The sequence below is a fragment of the Eumetopias jubatus genome, unplaced genomic scaffold (genome assembly GCF_037043125.1).
Source record: "Eumetopias jubatus isolate StellerSeaLion01/CBP00866 unplaced genomic scaffold, mEumJub1_p1.0 scaffold_3, whole genome shotgun sequence".
Classification (NCBI taxonomy): Eukaryota; Metazoa; Chordata; class Mammalia; order Carnivora; family Otariidae; genus Eumetopias; species Eumetopias jubatus.
The window spans coordinates 162662549-162677646 of record NW_028274809.1 but is presented as its reverse complement, the minus strand read 5'-3'; the positions used below and the strand labels follow the sequence as shown (position 1 = coordinate 162677646).

Below are 15098 nucleotides of genomic sequence, written 5' to 3'. Positions count from 1 at the left end.
AACCAACTGAGCCACCCAGGCGCCCAGTGTATACTTTTTTTAATCTTAATTTTTCTAAGACCTCTGATCCCTTATAATAACTTTTCAAAGTACTGAAAGGATATATCATGATTTATTAAAGGTTGGCAGTGGCCTATTTAGTCTCACAGTTTTGTTTTTGGGAAACCTATGCATTTAAAATGGGAAAGTATAATACTGATATTAAATTTCTATCTTACCTTTAAGTCATTGATGTCCAACAGTGTAACTTAAGTTTATGCTTTATCCTATATGGGGTGTGACTGTTACTTTCTATACCTTATTTAGGATGAGAATACATTCCGTGTCTAAGTAAACATCACTACATCCAAAACTAATGATGTATTGTATGGTGACTAACATAACAAAATAAAATAAAATAAGATAAAAATAAATTCTCTAAATATTCAACTGAAATGCGGATTTTTCAATTGTTTTCCAGGTTCCGGATGTGATCAGCAGCATAAGGCAGTTATCCAAAGCTGCCATGAAAGAGGATGCCAAAGCCAGCAAAGACAGCGAGGATGCCTTTTACAACTCTCAGAAGTTCGAAGTCCTGTATTGCGGGAAGGTGACGGTGACCCACAAGAAGGCCCCGTCGAGCCTCATCGATGACTGCATTGAGAAGTTCAGCCTGCACGAGCAGCAGCGCCTGAGGATCCAGGGCGAGCAGCGCGGCGCGGATGCGGGTGACGACCCGGTGGACTTCGAGGCCGCGGCGCCCGGCCCAGCCGCCGACATCCTGTCCGAGGAAGGGGACGGCGTCCCCAACACCCAGCCTGCCTTACCGGCCGCGGCCAGCCAGCCGGGGCTGCCCAGCTCTCGAGCTGGCTTCCCGGAGCGGATTCTGGAAGATTCTGGCTTTGATGAACAGCAGGAGTTCCGGTCTCGGTGCAGCAGCGTCACCGGAGTCTTGCAAAGGAAAGTTCACGAGAACAGCCAAAAACCACTGCCGCGAAGGAGGCACGCCAGTGCGCCGAGTCACGTACAGCCGTCGGATTCGGAGAAGAACAGGACGATGCTGTTCCAGGTGCGGCCGGGCGGGGTGCTGGCGGGGGGCCTCAGCACACGGGGCTCGCCAGCCAGCCGGCGCCGCCCGGCCGCACTCTGCACTGCTCCAGCTTTCACTCCTCCCCGGGCTAGCAGGGAAGGCGGGTGGAGAGCCGAGCAAAGGAAAATGCGGAAGTAGAGAAGGGCCCAGAGGCAGACACGGAATGTGGATTTTAGGAAGTGAGGGAACAGGGCCGGGAGAGATGGAGAATGAAGCGATTAAATAGATGACCCTTCATATCACCAGCATTTGCCTTAGGTTGATTCTTAAATAGATGTTGTGTCTTGCAGAGGATTTAAAGATGGGAATAATCTGGGAAAGTGTGATAGGCATGGAGGAGAAAGAGAAAGTTTTCTTTAGAGAAGGAAAAGTCTAGAGACTCCTAGGTGTATCTTCAGATGATGTTACCCAAAAAAAGAAAGTTAAAAAAATACCATGGGCCTGACAACTTACTGGAACCATTGCTAAAATAACGGGGTGCAAGCTGTATTATAGGTGTAAAAGATGTAACTTTTTTTTAATAATTTTATTTTATTATGTTATTTTAGTCACCATACAGTACATCATTAGTTTTTGATGTAGTGTTCCCTGATTCATTGCGTATAACACCCAGTGCTCCATGCAATATGTGTCCTCCTTAATACCCAGAAAAGATGTATCTTAATTAAAAAGTAGTTTTTGAGTTTGTACAGGATATAGAAAATGGCAAGTTCCACCTAAAAGAACTTAAGTCAAAACAATGCCCTGGAGAGGTTTTCTAAGTCCTCAGCTTGTAAGATCTGAGTTTTCTTGAAAAAAAACAAAAAAAAAAAACAAAAAAAACTGAGCGACTGTCCTTTTATCCTGTGGTAAAGAATCCTTGAGTAGGAAATTCCACAGCGTACCTTGATAAATAGTCCCAGTGTGTAATACTTGCTTATCAGAAGTTCGTGGGTTCTTTTGTTTTGTCCTGTTTTGTTTTTGATAACTCTAGGCATGTAATGAAAGTTATCCATAGTCTTTTCTTGGGTGATACATTGACGGAGCTTCCTCTCTTTTTGAGGCTCTCAGATATATTCATTTTCTTAGCTAGCCACCGTAATTGATGTTAATTTCCCTGGCTGTGGATTTTCAAAAAGTTTAATTTGCTCAAGTGCAGATATCTTTTGGTTGACCATTTGGGAGGAAGTATGATTATAAATTATGGTTAAATAATTGGTGTTTTTAGAAATCATGAAGGGAGGAAAGCTTGCATGTTTTTAAAAGGATGATCATTTTTAATGAACAGAATGGTTTCTTGTATCCTGTAAATTGAGATCAACTTAATTTTCATGATTTTTAGACAAAAGGAGGAATTGTGTTGAGGTAGCCGATATTTGGAGTTGAATATACTGGTTGGATTGGATGTTGAAGCACATTGGATGTTGAAGAATATAGCAATTAAATCTGTATTACTAGTTGGATATGTAATTGTAAAGTAAGTTGTTAGATCCTTAACTGGAATGTTTTTATTTTTAAGGTTGGGCGGTTTGAGATTAACCTTATCAGTCCAGACACCAAATCAGTTGTGCTTGAAAAGAATTTTAAAGATATCTCTTCTTGTTCTCAGGTACGTATTAAAGTACGTCATAATGTTTGACGAAACCAACTTAATCTTGTTTTTAAATTGACCACAAAACAACTTCATATTTTACTATTTTTTTATTTTAATTTTTTATGAGTGGGTTTGTCTTAAATAAGAGTGCTTCTAGAAGTGCTTGTATCTCTACTAGTAACAAAATCCTGTCCAGGTCCCTCAGTATCCTAATAGTTGGTCCTCATTTTTATCACCCTTTCTTCTCGTAATGTCACTTCATCAAATTCTGTCCTCTGGTGGAATTTTTGTGGTGGTGAGTTCTTTTGAAAATACCTTCACAGTTAGTTGTCCTCAGTCTTGGGCAGTGGGACTTGTGGGTATTACTGAGTCATGTTTGCTCTTTATGCTGCAGTAGGTAGTAAAAGGAGAACTAGCACTTTCCACTTCTTTGAATGTAAATGTTAAAGCTTGAGAAGAAAGTGTTGGTATATTTTTGTTCTTTGGTTTAGTTTTAATTCACACACTGTGTATTTGAATGCTTTGAAATTATTGATACAGCTAAATGTGTACAAGGTCATAGTAGACATAAACCAGAGTCCTAAGTACTACAGTAATAATTTAGAATATCTATCCCAAAGTTAGAGCCACCTAAGTGTATTGTAAACATAGAAAGAATTTTTGAAGATGTTGGAGTAGAGAGAGTATCTAATTCTAAATATGGGAAGGTTAAGAATGCAAGGATACCTCTGTGGAAGTCTCCGGAATAGGGAAAGATTAACTTCTTTCCTAGCAGAGTGACTTAGAGGCACCTTTAGGGACCCAGATCTTGCCAAGGTCCTCTTCTGTATTTTAATGTTGAAAAACCAAGACCATCTATCTATTTTTAAATTTCAGAGTTAGCGTTGCCCTAGGTATAGTATTCAGATGTTCTGCCTTTCAGAAATGATGAGCTTTTGTACCTCTTGTTAATTATTCACCTTAGCCTCAGCTAATGCCTTTTCACTTCTAATATTTTAATATTTGTTCTATTAATGGTGACATAAAATTATGTCATGAATATAAAAGCTTTCTACTGTAATAACAGAGAGAGAGGCAGCATCTGGTTATAGGAATGATAAATGGCAATTTTCTAAATTCCTATTTAAAGGACCAAAAATTGGTAGAAAGATTATATCACTTGAACTGAAAAAGTAGTTATTAAGTCTTCTTGTAATTATCTGTTTACTGGCCAGTCCCTGCAAGATCATAAGTTTTGTGAAGGCAGGCATCAGATTTTGTGGTGTCTCATTCTGTAGGGCATCAGAATAAAAATGCTAAGATAGAGCTTAATACTTAGGTGTTCAGTAAATGTTGAATGAACATTTCTATGTGTGGGACCTTGTGCCAAGTATAGAGGAGAAAGTGATGTGCAAACCAGTGTAGTTCCTGCCCCCCAAAACACAAAGAGTCATCCTAAGAAGTTGTGCCTTTCACCCACACATTCCTTCAACTTCCCAGTAAGGAAACAGCAATGCTCACTGAACATCCAAAGGAAAAAAAATGGGGAACAAAAAAAAAGAAAAGAAGAACCAACCAATCCAAATATATAAAACTGGCAGTTCAATCATGATTTTTGCTTTTTTCCCTCTTTTTTTTAAAGCGAGGATGCCGAGAAAGGGGAACCCTCTTGCACTGTTGGTGGAAATGCAAATTGGTGCAGCCAGTCTGGAAAACAGTATGGAGGTTCTTCAAAAAGTTAAAAATAGAACTACCCCATGACCCAGCAATTGTGCTACTAGGTATTTGCCCAAAGGATACAAAAATAGTAATTCTAAGGGGCACATGCCTCCCAATGTTTATAGCAGCATTATCAACAATAGCCAAACTATGGAAAGAACCCAAATGTCCATCAACTGATGAATGAATAAAGAAGGTGTGGTACACACACACACACATACACACACACACACACACAGGAATATTAGCCATCAAAAAGAATGAAATTTTGCCATTTGCAATGACGTGAATAGAGCTAGAGTGTATTATGCTAAGTGAAGTAAGTCAATCAGAGAAAGACCAATACCGTATGCTTTCACTCATGTGGAATTTAAGAAACAAAACAGATGAACATTGGGGAAGGATGAAAAAAAAAAGAGACAGGGAAACAAACCATAAAAGACTCTCAATGATAGAGAACAAACTGAGGGTTGCTGGAGGGTAGGTGGGTTGGGAGATGACCTAAATGGGTGATGGGGATTAAGGAGGGCATTTGTTGTGATGAGCACTGGGTGTTGTATGTAAGTGATGAATCACTGAATTCTACACCTGAAACCAATTTTACCATATATGTTAACTAACTAGGATTTAAATAAAAACTTGAAATAAAAAAAAAAACAAGCTTTGTATCCTAACCTTCTGGGGCTAGAAAAAGAAAAAAAGAAAAAGAATTAAACATTTGTGGAGAGGCCTTTGATCAGAATAATTGTCAAGTTAACCTCTGCTCCTCACTGGCCCTGCTCTTACTACTTCTTTCCACAGAATTGAACTGTTATAATGTGGCCACATTTGGCAACAGGCCTACTTTTTAACACATGCACACCAACAGACATTTATGCAAAATCTATAGGACTGTGTCCCTGGCAAGCATGAGGAGTAAGGGAGTGGTTTTCTTTCCTGGAAACATTGCCACTGTTTGAGGACTCCCTGACCTAATGAGGTCCTATGAATTTTTCCCATTTAGTACTCAGCCAGTAAAAGATATTTTGTTATCACTAAGGAGTTGTACCAGATGGAGCTTACTTTCAGCTCATGAATGGTCACGTCACCCCTCCTTACTGACTTTTTACTTTTGGTCAGAAGTGATTTCCTTTATTCATATCCATTGGATCGACTGAGTAAATTACAAGAATAGTGGTTACCATTTATCAAAGTTATGTGCCAGTAACTATAATAGTAATTCTTAGTTGTAGATTTCAAAAATTGCTGATATAGCTGGCATTACTACTGTTTTCTAAGGAGAAATGGAGCCTCAGAGATCATTACCTGAAACCCAGCACAATGCCTCATACCTTGTAGATGGCTTGAACTAAGAATGAAGCACAAATCTGACTCCAAAGCCCATTTTCTTTTCACTGGGGTTTAGGTGATTGCAGGACAACTTTAAATTTTTTGTCTACCTGGCTTTTTAAAGTACTGTGCTTGCTATTGAAATAACAAGGTGCTGTCTACTAATTGGTATGTATGTATTCAGCCTGGCTGAAGTTCACAGATGATTCAGATTTTTTTATTAAGTATAGCTGAGGTTATTTAGCCTGCGTTCAGGAAGTATAGTGATTTGTAAATTTGGATAATTGACATCTACAGTAGTTTCTTTAATATATTAGTTTTCTAACAGTTGTGGTTCCTTAAATGTCTTATATATGCACACTTTAGGGAATTGCATGCCATTTAATTAGAGCATCATTAGTTGTAGGTTTTCTGATTCTTAGCTTCATATAGACAAGAGCAGGGTTTATGATAACCCATCAGACTGCTTGTTCCAAGAAGACTAATAAATTGAAAAGTCCATTACTTGCAAACACTAAGTAGCCATTTTATTACAAGAGACAATGAATCGTGCCATCATATTTTTCTTCCTGTGGCCCAGAGTCACGGTGTGCAGGAAACAAACAATCTGAGTTGCTGTTTCCCTTTATTTTGTGTGTCAGAAGACCCCTACATAAGTTTGCTATGACATTATGTCCCCCTATCACCGGGCTGAGAAGGAGAAATTCATGGAAACGTGAAAGCGTCGGACTAATGCCGATTTCCATAGTGTTGAATAAAAGGACATATTGCAGTAAACACTGTACTTCTTTCCCCCTTGTAGGGTATCGAGCATGTAGATCATTTTGGCTTCATCTGTCGGGAGTCAGCAGAGCCCGGGATGAGCCAGTATATCTGCTATGTGTTCCAATGTGCCAACGAATCTCTGGTAAGTGGTGTGATTGTCTGCATGCTCCTGCCCTCACCTCCGGCTGAGCCGCACAGAACTGCCACCAGTGGAAAGAGAAGAAGGCATCCAGAAGCAAGTTCCTTCTCTTTAAAGCAGCAGTAGGAAAACAAAAACAAATTGTCATGGTGATTTTTAAGCCTAGATACTTTCTTGAGTCTAACGAGTCCGGTCGTGTTATCAGGGCTATCTTTAAAAAGGTAGGAAGAGACTAATAAGAGGAGAAGGACTGTTATTTTTTCCATTGCTCATGTAAGCTGATACGGAGGACCACTGATCTCTTACTCTCTGAGTTATTATAACATCTCAGAGGAGGTAGTGCTTCCATCAGCAGAGCAGACGGATTTTGTTTTCTTTCTTTATTTCATTAGCCACTGTTCTCATTTTAAAAACACTTTATTTTTTAATGGTCTTGTTTTAGCCTTCATTTTCTTTCTTTGGAATTTGAAAGCCCCATTCTTCTTTCCAGCACCCTCCCCTCCTTCCTCCTGTCCCTTTATGGCAGCAGTTGGAGTTGAAAAAATATTTAAGGCAGACTTAGAAATGCATGTGAGTGACTAAACATAGTTTGATATTTTTCCCTAAAATTTTTTACTTCTTCTTCCACTTGTGTTATCCTAACCATTTTAATACAAACCCTTAGCTCTGTCACCATACTTTGAAGAAAAATATTTCCTTGGGCATATAATTCTCCTGCAAGCTTTTCTCCTGGGGAAACACACACCACTTAGACATAGACAACAAGCCAGGCAGCATTCTTCTCATTTCTTTGGTACCTGTTGCCATCATTTCTGCTCAACTCTGACCTTCCATATTCCCCGTGGAGAAGGGATATGGAAGTGTAGGAATAAGGAAGAAATGGGAGTGAATTGGTACCAAGGCACTTTCTGACTCGGGCCCTCTGGGTCTCAACCTGTTTTCTCTGGGGAATATAGCACTCCCATCACTAACAGTTTCTTTCTTTCTTTCTTTCTTTTTTTTTAAGATTTTATTTATTTGACAGAGAGAGACACAGCGAAAGAGGGAACACAATCAGGGGGGAGCGGGAGAGGGAGAAGCAGGCTTCCCACCGAGCAGGGAGCCTGATGTGGGGCTTGATCCCAGGACCCTGAGATCATGACCTGAGCCGAAGGCAGACACTTGATGACTGAGCCACCCAGGCGTCCCCATCACTAACAGTTCCTTACTCAAGAGAGTTCCATTTGTCTTTTGTTCTCATGCTAGATAATTAACCATACCTAGGAAAAATCCACATGTTGAGATCCAGGTGACCATGGTATTGTAGTTTCAGCTCAGGACTCGAGATAAAAATTTTTGAGAGTTGCTGTTATGTAAATGATAGTTGAAGACATGAGAGCAGATGAGCACAGTCAGGGAGAGAGAGAAAGCCAAAGAGAAGCAATGACCCAGCACTGGAAAGTGCCAACCAAGTAAGACGTAGATAGAAAATACCATCAGGAGAACCCGCTGTCCTGCTGCCCGCTCACCCCTCACTCTCTCCTTCCTTCGTCCATCTTCTTCGCTAAGGCTGATTCTTTCACTTTCTGGATCCCTTTCCAAAACCTGTCCTATATTCCACGTTTTATTTTGGCATCTCCATTTACCCAGCTTCCCAGTTTAGAAATCATAACACATTCTCCTTCACCTTTTTTTTTTTTTAAGATTTTATTTATTTATTTGACAGAGACACAGCGAGAGAGGGAACACAAGCAGGGGGAGAGGGAGAAGCAGGCTTTCCGTGGAGCAAGGAGCCCGATGTGGGGCTCGATCCCAGGACCCTGGGATCACGACCTGAGCTGAAGGCAGATGCTTAACGACTGAGCCACCCAGGCGCCCCTCTCCTTCACCTTCTATATCCGTGTGTTCACCAAATCCTGCTAACGAAAAGATAGGAAGATTTCTTACCCGTTTCTCCTCCTTTCCCTCTCTACCTGATTCTGGGCATTCATCTTCCCTGCTTAGACTATCACACAAATGTCCTAACTAGTCTCCCTGCCACTAGCTTAATCTGTCATCTGTCCACTTTCCACATCGTGCTCTAGCTTTGTTTCTCACAAAATTTCCAGGAACCAGTTTATGCCTCCTTGTTAAGAGACAAAGTCTAGATTGTGTGGCATGGCAGAATGACCTTCCTCCTTCTCTGGTGTCCCCCCGGGATGCCTCTCCTTTTCATGACTGCATCCTCACACGGGCTGTCCCATCTCCTCGGCTGGTCTCTAGGGCAGACAGCAGAGGCTGGTGTGACGATTGGTGTGGCGTAGCTTTCCTTTGGTCCACTGCTGAAGCAGCAAGTGGTTCATGCGCGGGACGCATGGGATCAAGGATTGAAGGGAGTGGCTGGGGCTGAAGCTCTGAGATCCCTGTTGGTTGCACAGAGTGAGGAGTCTGCTGTGTCAGAGGAGGCCAGAGCCAGGGCTCCCACGTTTAGATAGTCAGGCAGAGAAGGTGTCCATGTGGGTCTCAAGGTCTGCCCTGCTGCTGAACAAGGAGATTATGCTGTGTTTTCCTTACCTATTTTTCACATTCTCTTTTCTACTGCTTCATGGGATATGAGGCAGGCCTGGCCTTGCTTTCCTGTGACTTGAATACCCTTCTTTTCTACTTTGTATTTGTACACATCCTAGTGAAGTCTTTTTGGCTGGCTTTTTTTTTTTTTTTTGGCAGGAATGACTTTTTTTTTTTTTTAAGATTTTATTTATTTATTTGACAGAGAGAGACATAGTGAGAGCAGGAACACAAGCAGGGGGAGTGGGAGAGGGAGAAGCAGGCTTCCCGCGGAGCAGGGAGCCCGATGCGGGACTCGATCCCAGGACCCTGGGATCATGACCTGAGCCGAAGGCAGACGCTTAACGACTGAGCCACCCAGGTGCCCAGGAATGACTTTTTTTTAGTTGCTTTGTTGTCAGTGCTCTTGCCATATATTGTTTATAGGTCTCTCATGGTTCCTATTAATCCCCACTCTTGCTTGTTTACATAGCTTTCTAGTTCACTAGATTGTGAATCCCACAAGGTCAGGACCGTTCTTATTCTTGTTGTACCCTCAGTGTTTCTAGAGTAGCAGGTGCTTGTTAAGTGTATTTTGAGTCAGTGAGTTCGTTACTCTTTAAGAGGAAGACTAAATAAAACCTTCTTATTCTCAGCCTCATTTGCAGGCTTTGTTTTGTTTGTAATTTTTAGTATTTTTTTTTTTTACCCTCATACATGTAGAATGAGTTTTTGAAACAGGGAGTCAGAGTTGAAGGTCTGGGAACGTGCTGTATTTTCCACCTTAAGAAGCTCTGTGACTAAGGCAACAGACCAGTGTGGCTGAGAATGTCTTCCTTTTACATGGAAACTGTATCAGAATCTCTGTTTTGGCACTGTTATTTAAGAAGGGCAGGCCTTTGCTAGAATCTTTTAAAACTTGTTGATTCTAGCTTTATTAGTACGCATCTTAACTGAATAGTGGGGCATCAGAAGTGCAAGCTAGAAGAAAAGTTAAATGAGATTTCCTGTATAAAAGAGTATGGTTCAAGCAGCTGACATATAGAACAGAACAAAACAGTTAATTAAATAGTATAGGTCTAAGCAGTGTTATGATTGATGTGGCTTGGCAGTTGTGTAAGACAAAGTATTGCAAAACCACAAATGCTGACTTAACCTCTCTGCGCAAAAAGAATACACAGTAGCATTTTCCTTTCCATCTTATCTGCTGTGAATTGATAAACAGTATAGTGTTTTCATGGGTCCTGGAGAATTACACTCCAAGTTTAGACACTCGGTACACCTTCCTTCCTTCCTTTGTAAAATATTTGTTGGCAGTTGGCTTCATCTGGTTTAACCAACCCTTGAGATTTGTGGAAAACACCATTTTTGCATTCTCCAAAATTGGTTCAAAAGGTGTGGGGAAAAAAATGGAAGTTGCTGCTGATAGACAAAGAAAAAGTAAAACCCCAGAGATGCAGACAACAGTATCCAGGAAAAGTAGGAAAAAAGAAAAAAGATGACGACTCAGGCTCCCAAGACATAGCATTTGTATAGGGTTTAATAGTTTGCATTTTTCCAGAGAATTAAACTAGGTAATCCTGTGAAGTCCTTGACGCATTCTGTGATTCTTAGGCTTATTCTTACATGCCATAAAATACCTAAGTTTGGTGCATAAATGTTTAGGAGCGTTATCTTCATTATGGATTTTTATGTTAATATCATAAGTTGGCTTTCTTTGTTCCATCTCATACTTTTCACTGCAAATTTAATTTTGCCTGATAGTAATGCTAAGAATACTCTCCTTCTGTTTGCATATGATTGATTTATCTTTGTGCATTCCTTTACTTCGAGCCTTTTAACATGACCTATGATTTTTTGTTGTTGTATCTAGAATAAAAAAGTTATTCATACTGCACTAATTTGAACTTTTAGTTGCTCTGATCCCATGATAGAATTTATAGGCCATCTAAAAAAATGGTGTATCTAAAAAAGCAAAACATTTAAAATTTTAGAAGTTAAAGATTTTAGTAATATTTGTGGCTGGAAGAAATTGGTGGCCACATATTAGACGCCATTGAAATGGCCTCTTGTTTCATCTAGAAATAGAGAAGAAAACATGAAAGTTCAGTATTTTCATTGGAGTTCTTTTACAAGGTGGTATTACTAAGTAACAAATAATAAATCCATTTGAAAGCTAAGCAGATAACTCATCCTTTCAGTGCCTTTAACAAATGAGAAACAAGAAAGTAGAAACAAACATATACATAGTAATTGAAATTATTTTTGAATACATACATAACAAGGCAAATGAAATAAAACTGCAAAGGCATTAAGCATGTAGTGCTTTTATTTTCAAAAATAAGAAATCTTTATTTTTTAATTATAGTTAAAAGAACAGACTCTGAATAACCCAGTTTTATTTATGGAACAATGTGAAATTATTCATAACACTTTTAAAAACTTGGTAACATTGTAAAACATAAATGAATAATGGCTGGCTGCTTACTGTTTGATCTCTCCTTTTAGTAGTAATATTAGAAGAATAAAGTTTCTTTTCATTTCAGGATCTTCATACACTCATATGCAGAAGTAGATTAAATCCTTTAAATAATAGCTTATTCTTAAACCAGGCTGAAGGGGGAGGGAAAAGAGAGACTTTAAAAAAGGTGGTTTTCAATATCAAAGCTAGCTCCGGTGAGGCCCTTGGTACTCTGCAGCTCCCCATGGAGGTTTGAGACTTTGATCTCAGTTTTACAGCATGGGAAAGCCACAACTTACATTGATGATTGCGTCACAGAGACATGGCCTGAAGTTGGATTAGCAGTGCATGAGAGTGAGCTGATAGTTGACCCCAGAGAAGCAAGCGGGGAAACTAGACTGCTAGATTCGCACTTCTTGATTGAGTCATTGGAAGGGCTAGCGAGAAACCAGCTGGTAGTTTTCAAACTGCTGACCTAGTGGTGAGACCCAGCTGTTGGACAGTATAATGTCAGAACTTCTTAGTATCGCACATCAGAGGTGAAATTAGCAGACATAGAGGTAAGACCAGCAACCTTCACAGACTTCCCTCAACATTCGTTAAATTGAACTCATTGTCTGCCCCCCAGAACTTTGCTTAAACCCGTGTTTTTACACTAAAAGTAAAAACACACTATAAGTAATCCAAAAGGATGAAGTAAATAGGATACCTATTACCAAAAGTGAACATTAAACCTATTCTGTTGCTCCTTATATATTGCAGATGGAACTTCCAAAGAAATCTGCTACACTACTTAATGAAACAAAGATCTAATTGACTGTCCCTTAAACTGTCAGTGATGGTGTTGCACTCAGTGGGATCTAAAAATAGCCTCCAAGTAATCAGTATTATACACATGAAAATGATCTTACTCTATGCAGCTTTCAGTGATAGTATAATTGAAGGTCTAACGTTACACTTGATATTTTCTCTCTACTAGCTCTGTAATCGTCAAATTCCATTATATATTATTTAGTTAACATCAACAAAGTCTCATATTGCTGTTGGGCTTTGAATGTGTTACTGTGAAGGCACACGTTTTAGAGACCGGAGTTATGTTTCTTCTCGTAGGTCGATGAGGTAATGCTGACTCTGAAACAGGCCTTCAGCACCGCAGCTGCCCTGCAGAGTGCCAAGACCCAGATTAAGCTGTGTGAGGCCTGCCCTATGCACTCTTTGCATAAGCTCTGTGAAAGGATTGAAGGTACAGTAGAACTTGGTGGGGACGAAAGAAGAGTTTGCTTTGGCATCTGGGAAGTGAGAAAGTCCTTACTCTGGGTGGATGGGTCTTTCTTTCCTGTGAAACCAGAGCCCAGAGAATCATTTCTCACGTCCAGTCAAATTTGTGTTCTCAGCCTCTCTGAGGTGCTTGCCATTTTCCCCACTTCTTTCTCTGTTTCATTTTTAATTCTTTTTTTTTCTGAAGGCAGACTCAAGGAAGGGAGTTAGTTGTATTTCCCACAGTTCTTAAGACTGCTATGTACTTAGTGGGAACTGACCAAATATTTGTTCAGTGGGTGAAGAGAGAATGTCAACTGTTTATTTAAGTCTCTTTTTCTTCCCCTCTCACTTGGTGATGTGTTCCTTTTCCCTAAAACTGTGGAAGTGGAATGAACCTTGTGTGGCTTTTGAGGGACATTTGAAAATGAGAGACGTAATGGATGTTATATCATAAAGCAGGTTTTTTTAAAAAAAAGTGTTCTGAGGGGGGAAATGAGGAAGAGGTGACTCTATGACTCACATCCCCTTTCTCCTCATTATCTCATTAACAAAAAAAGGTTGGAAACTACTTCACAGGAGAAGAAACGCAATTCGATAAATACTTGTTAAGCATCTGCTAGGGGCCAAGCGTTGTACTAGGTACTGGCAGTACAGAAGTGATTGAAATGTGGGCTGTGCCTTCAGAAGCTTACTACCCAGAGTGGAAGACAAGCACATGAGCCAGTTAATGCAATCCAGGATGATAGCTGTTAGGATAGATGGGGAGAGTGCAAGTGCCAGAACATGGCAGAGAATGGTCTCATCATTGTAAATGCAAAAATTGTGATTTCTGTTCAGTAGACAACAGGATCATAGGCACAGGGCAAAATTGATGATGAACAGCAGTGTTTACTGAATATCCATTCAGCTGTGTGATCAAGGACTATTTAAATGTAATATTCAGATCTTAAAACTTATGATTTAACAATGCACATTGTTTTTGCATTTGTACCTTTACAAAAATGGAAGATTCTTTGGTGTACAGTAAAGAGACCATTATAAATTTGTGGCGGAAAGGCTGAATTGCTCAGGAAATAGTGTTGGATCAATCTGCTATCCAAAGAGAGAAAGATTCCTTCCACTTATCCTACTCAAAATACACTCTAGATGGATAAAACCCCTCACTGTAAACAAAATATTAAAATCATTAAAAGAAAATAAGAATATCCTGGTGTCCTTAAACAAGGAAACCTTTATGAAGATACAAACATGCAAAAACTGTTAAAAGAAGACACTGACTGATTTGACCTTATAAAAATTTACATTTTCTGCATAACAACTATTTCCTTGGAAGTTAAATTAGGAGATAGCAGATTGTTAATCAGAATTTATTAGAATTCTTACTGTTTGAAAGAGAAAGATAAAACTACCAGTAGGAAATGATACAATCCATATTAAAAAACACTCATATGAGAAGGAAATTAAAAGGTCCAATAATAAAAATGAGAAGATTTTCAACCTCACTAGATGTCAGAGACATGAAAGTGGAAGCAACAATAAGATAGTCATCAGATTAACTGTTGGTGAAATTGTGGAGATATTGATACATTTATGTGAGGCTGAATGTAGTGTAAATTGGGATAGCCATTTTGGGGGAGTTGATAGAAATTAATTAACCTAAAATTACCCACCAGTTCCCTGTCTTGATAAGAGAAACTCTTATATAGCTTTAGAAGGTAACGTTTTTAAGGTTGTGTTGTTTTTAAATAAGGGAAAATTGGAAACAACCCAAATGTGTATCAATAGCCTAACTGAAGTATGTTCACACAGTGGAACAATTAATAGGAATGAATTCCAATTGTATATCAACTTGGATACATCTTAAAATTGTATAATTGAGTGAAATGATAATTTGCTGAATAACAAATGCACTTTGTTATATCTGGAAAAATACATAAAATAATACCCTGTATTTCTTTTTTAAAGAACTTTTAATATGCTCTATTTTTAGATTTACAGGGAAGTCACAGAGTTTCCAAATGTTCGTCCCCCATCCTTCTCAGTTGTTAACATCTTATATAGCCCAGTGCAATGTTCAGAACAGGAAATTAACATTGGTGCAATATTATTATCCCAACTGAACATTTCATTTGATCTTCACCAGTTGTTTTATCCATGTCCTTTTTCATTCCAGGATCCCCGTCAGGATTCTGGCTTATGTGTGGTTGTTGCCTTACCCTGGTCTCCTGCAGTCTACAGCTCCTCCTCAGTCTTTCTTTGTCTTCCATGACCTTGACATCCCCAGTGAGCACCGTACTTT

At 39.5% G+C, this 15098-nt stretch overlaps 1 protein-coding gene across 1 annotated transcript in view; it reads left to right on the top strand.

Moving 5' to 3' along the window:
* Positions 1 to 464: 464 nt before the first annotated feature.
* The window catches only part of TBC1D4 (TBC1 domain family member 4), a 69328-nt gene continuing 54694 nt past the window's right edge, over positions 465 to 15098 (top strand). The window contains exons 1-4 of the mRNA XM_028106096.2: positions 465 to 1048; positions 2568 to 2657; positions 6472 to 6576; positions 12650 to 12782. Coding sequence (XP_027961897.2) covers positions 506 to 1048; positions 2568 to 2657; positions 6472 to 6576; positions 12650 to 12782 — 871 coding nt within the window. The 5' untranslated portion in view covers positions 465 to 505. The remainder of the gene's footprint in view (positions 1049 to 2567; positions 2658 to 6471; positions 6577 to 12649; positions 12783 to 15098) is intronic.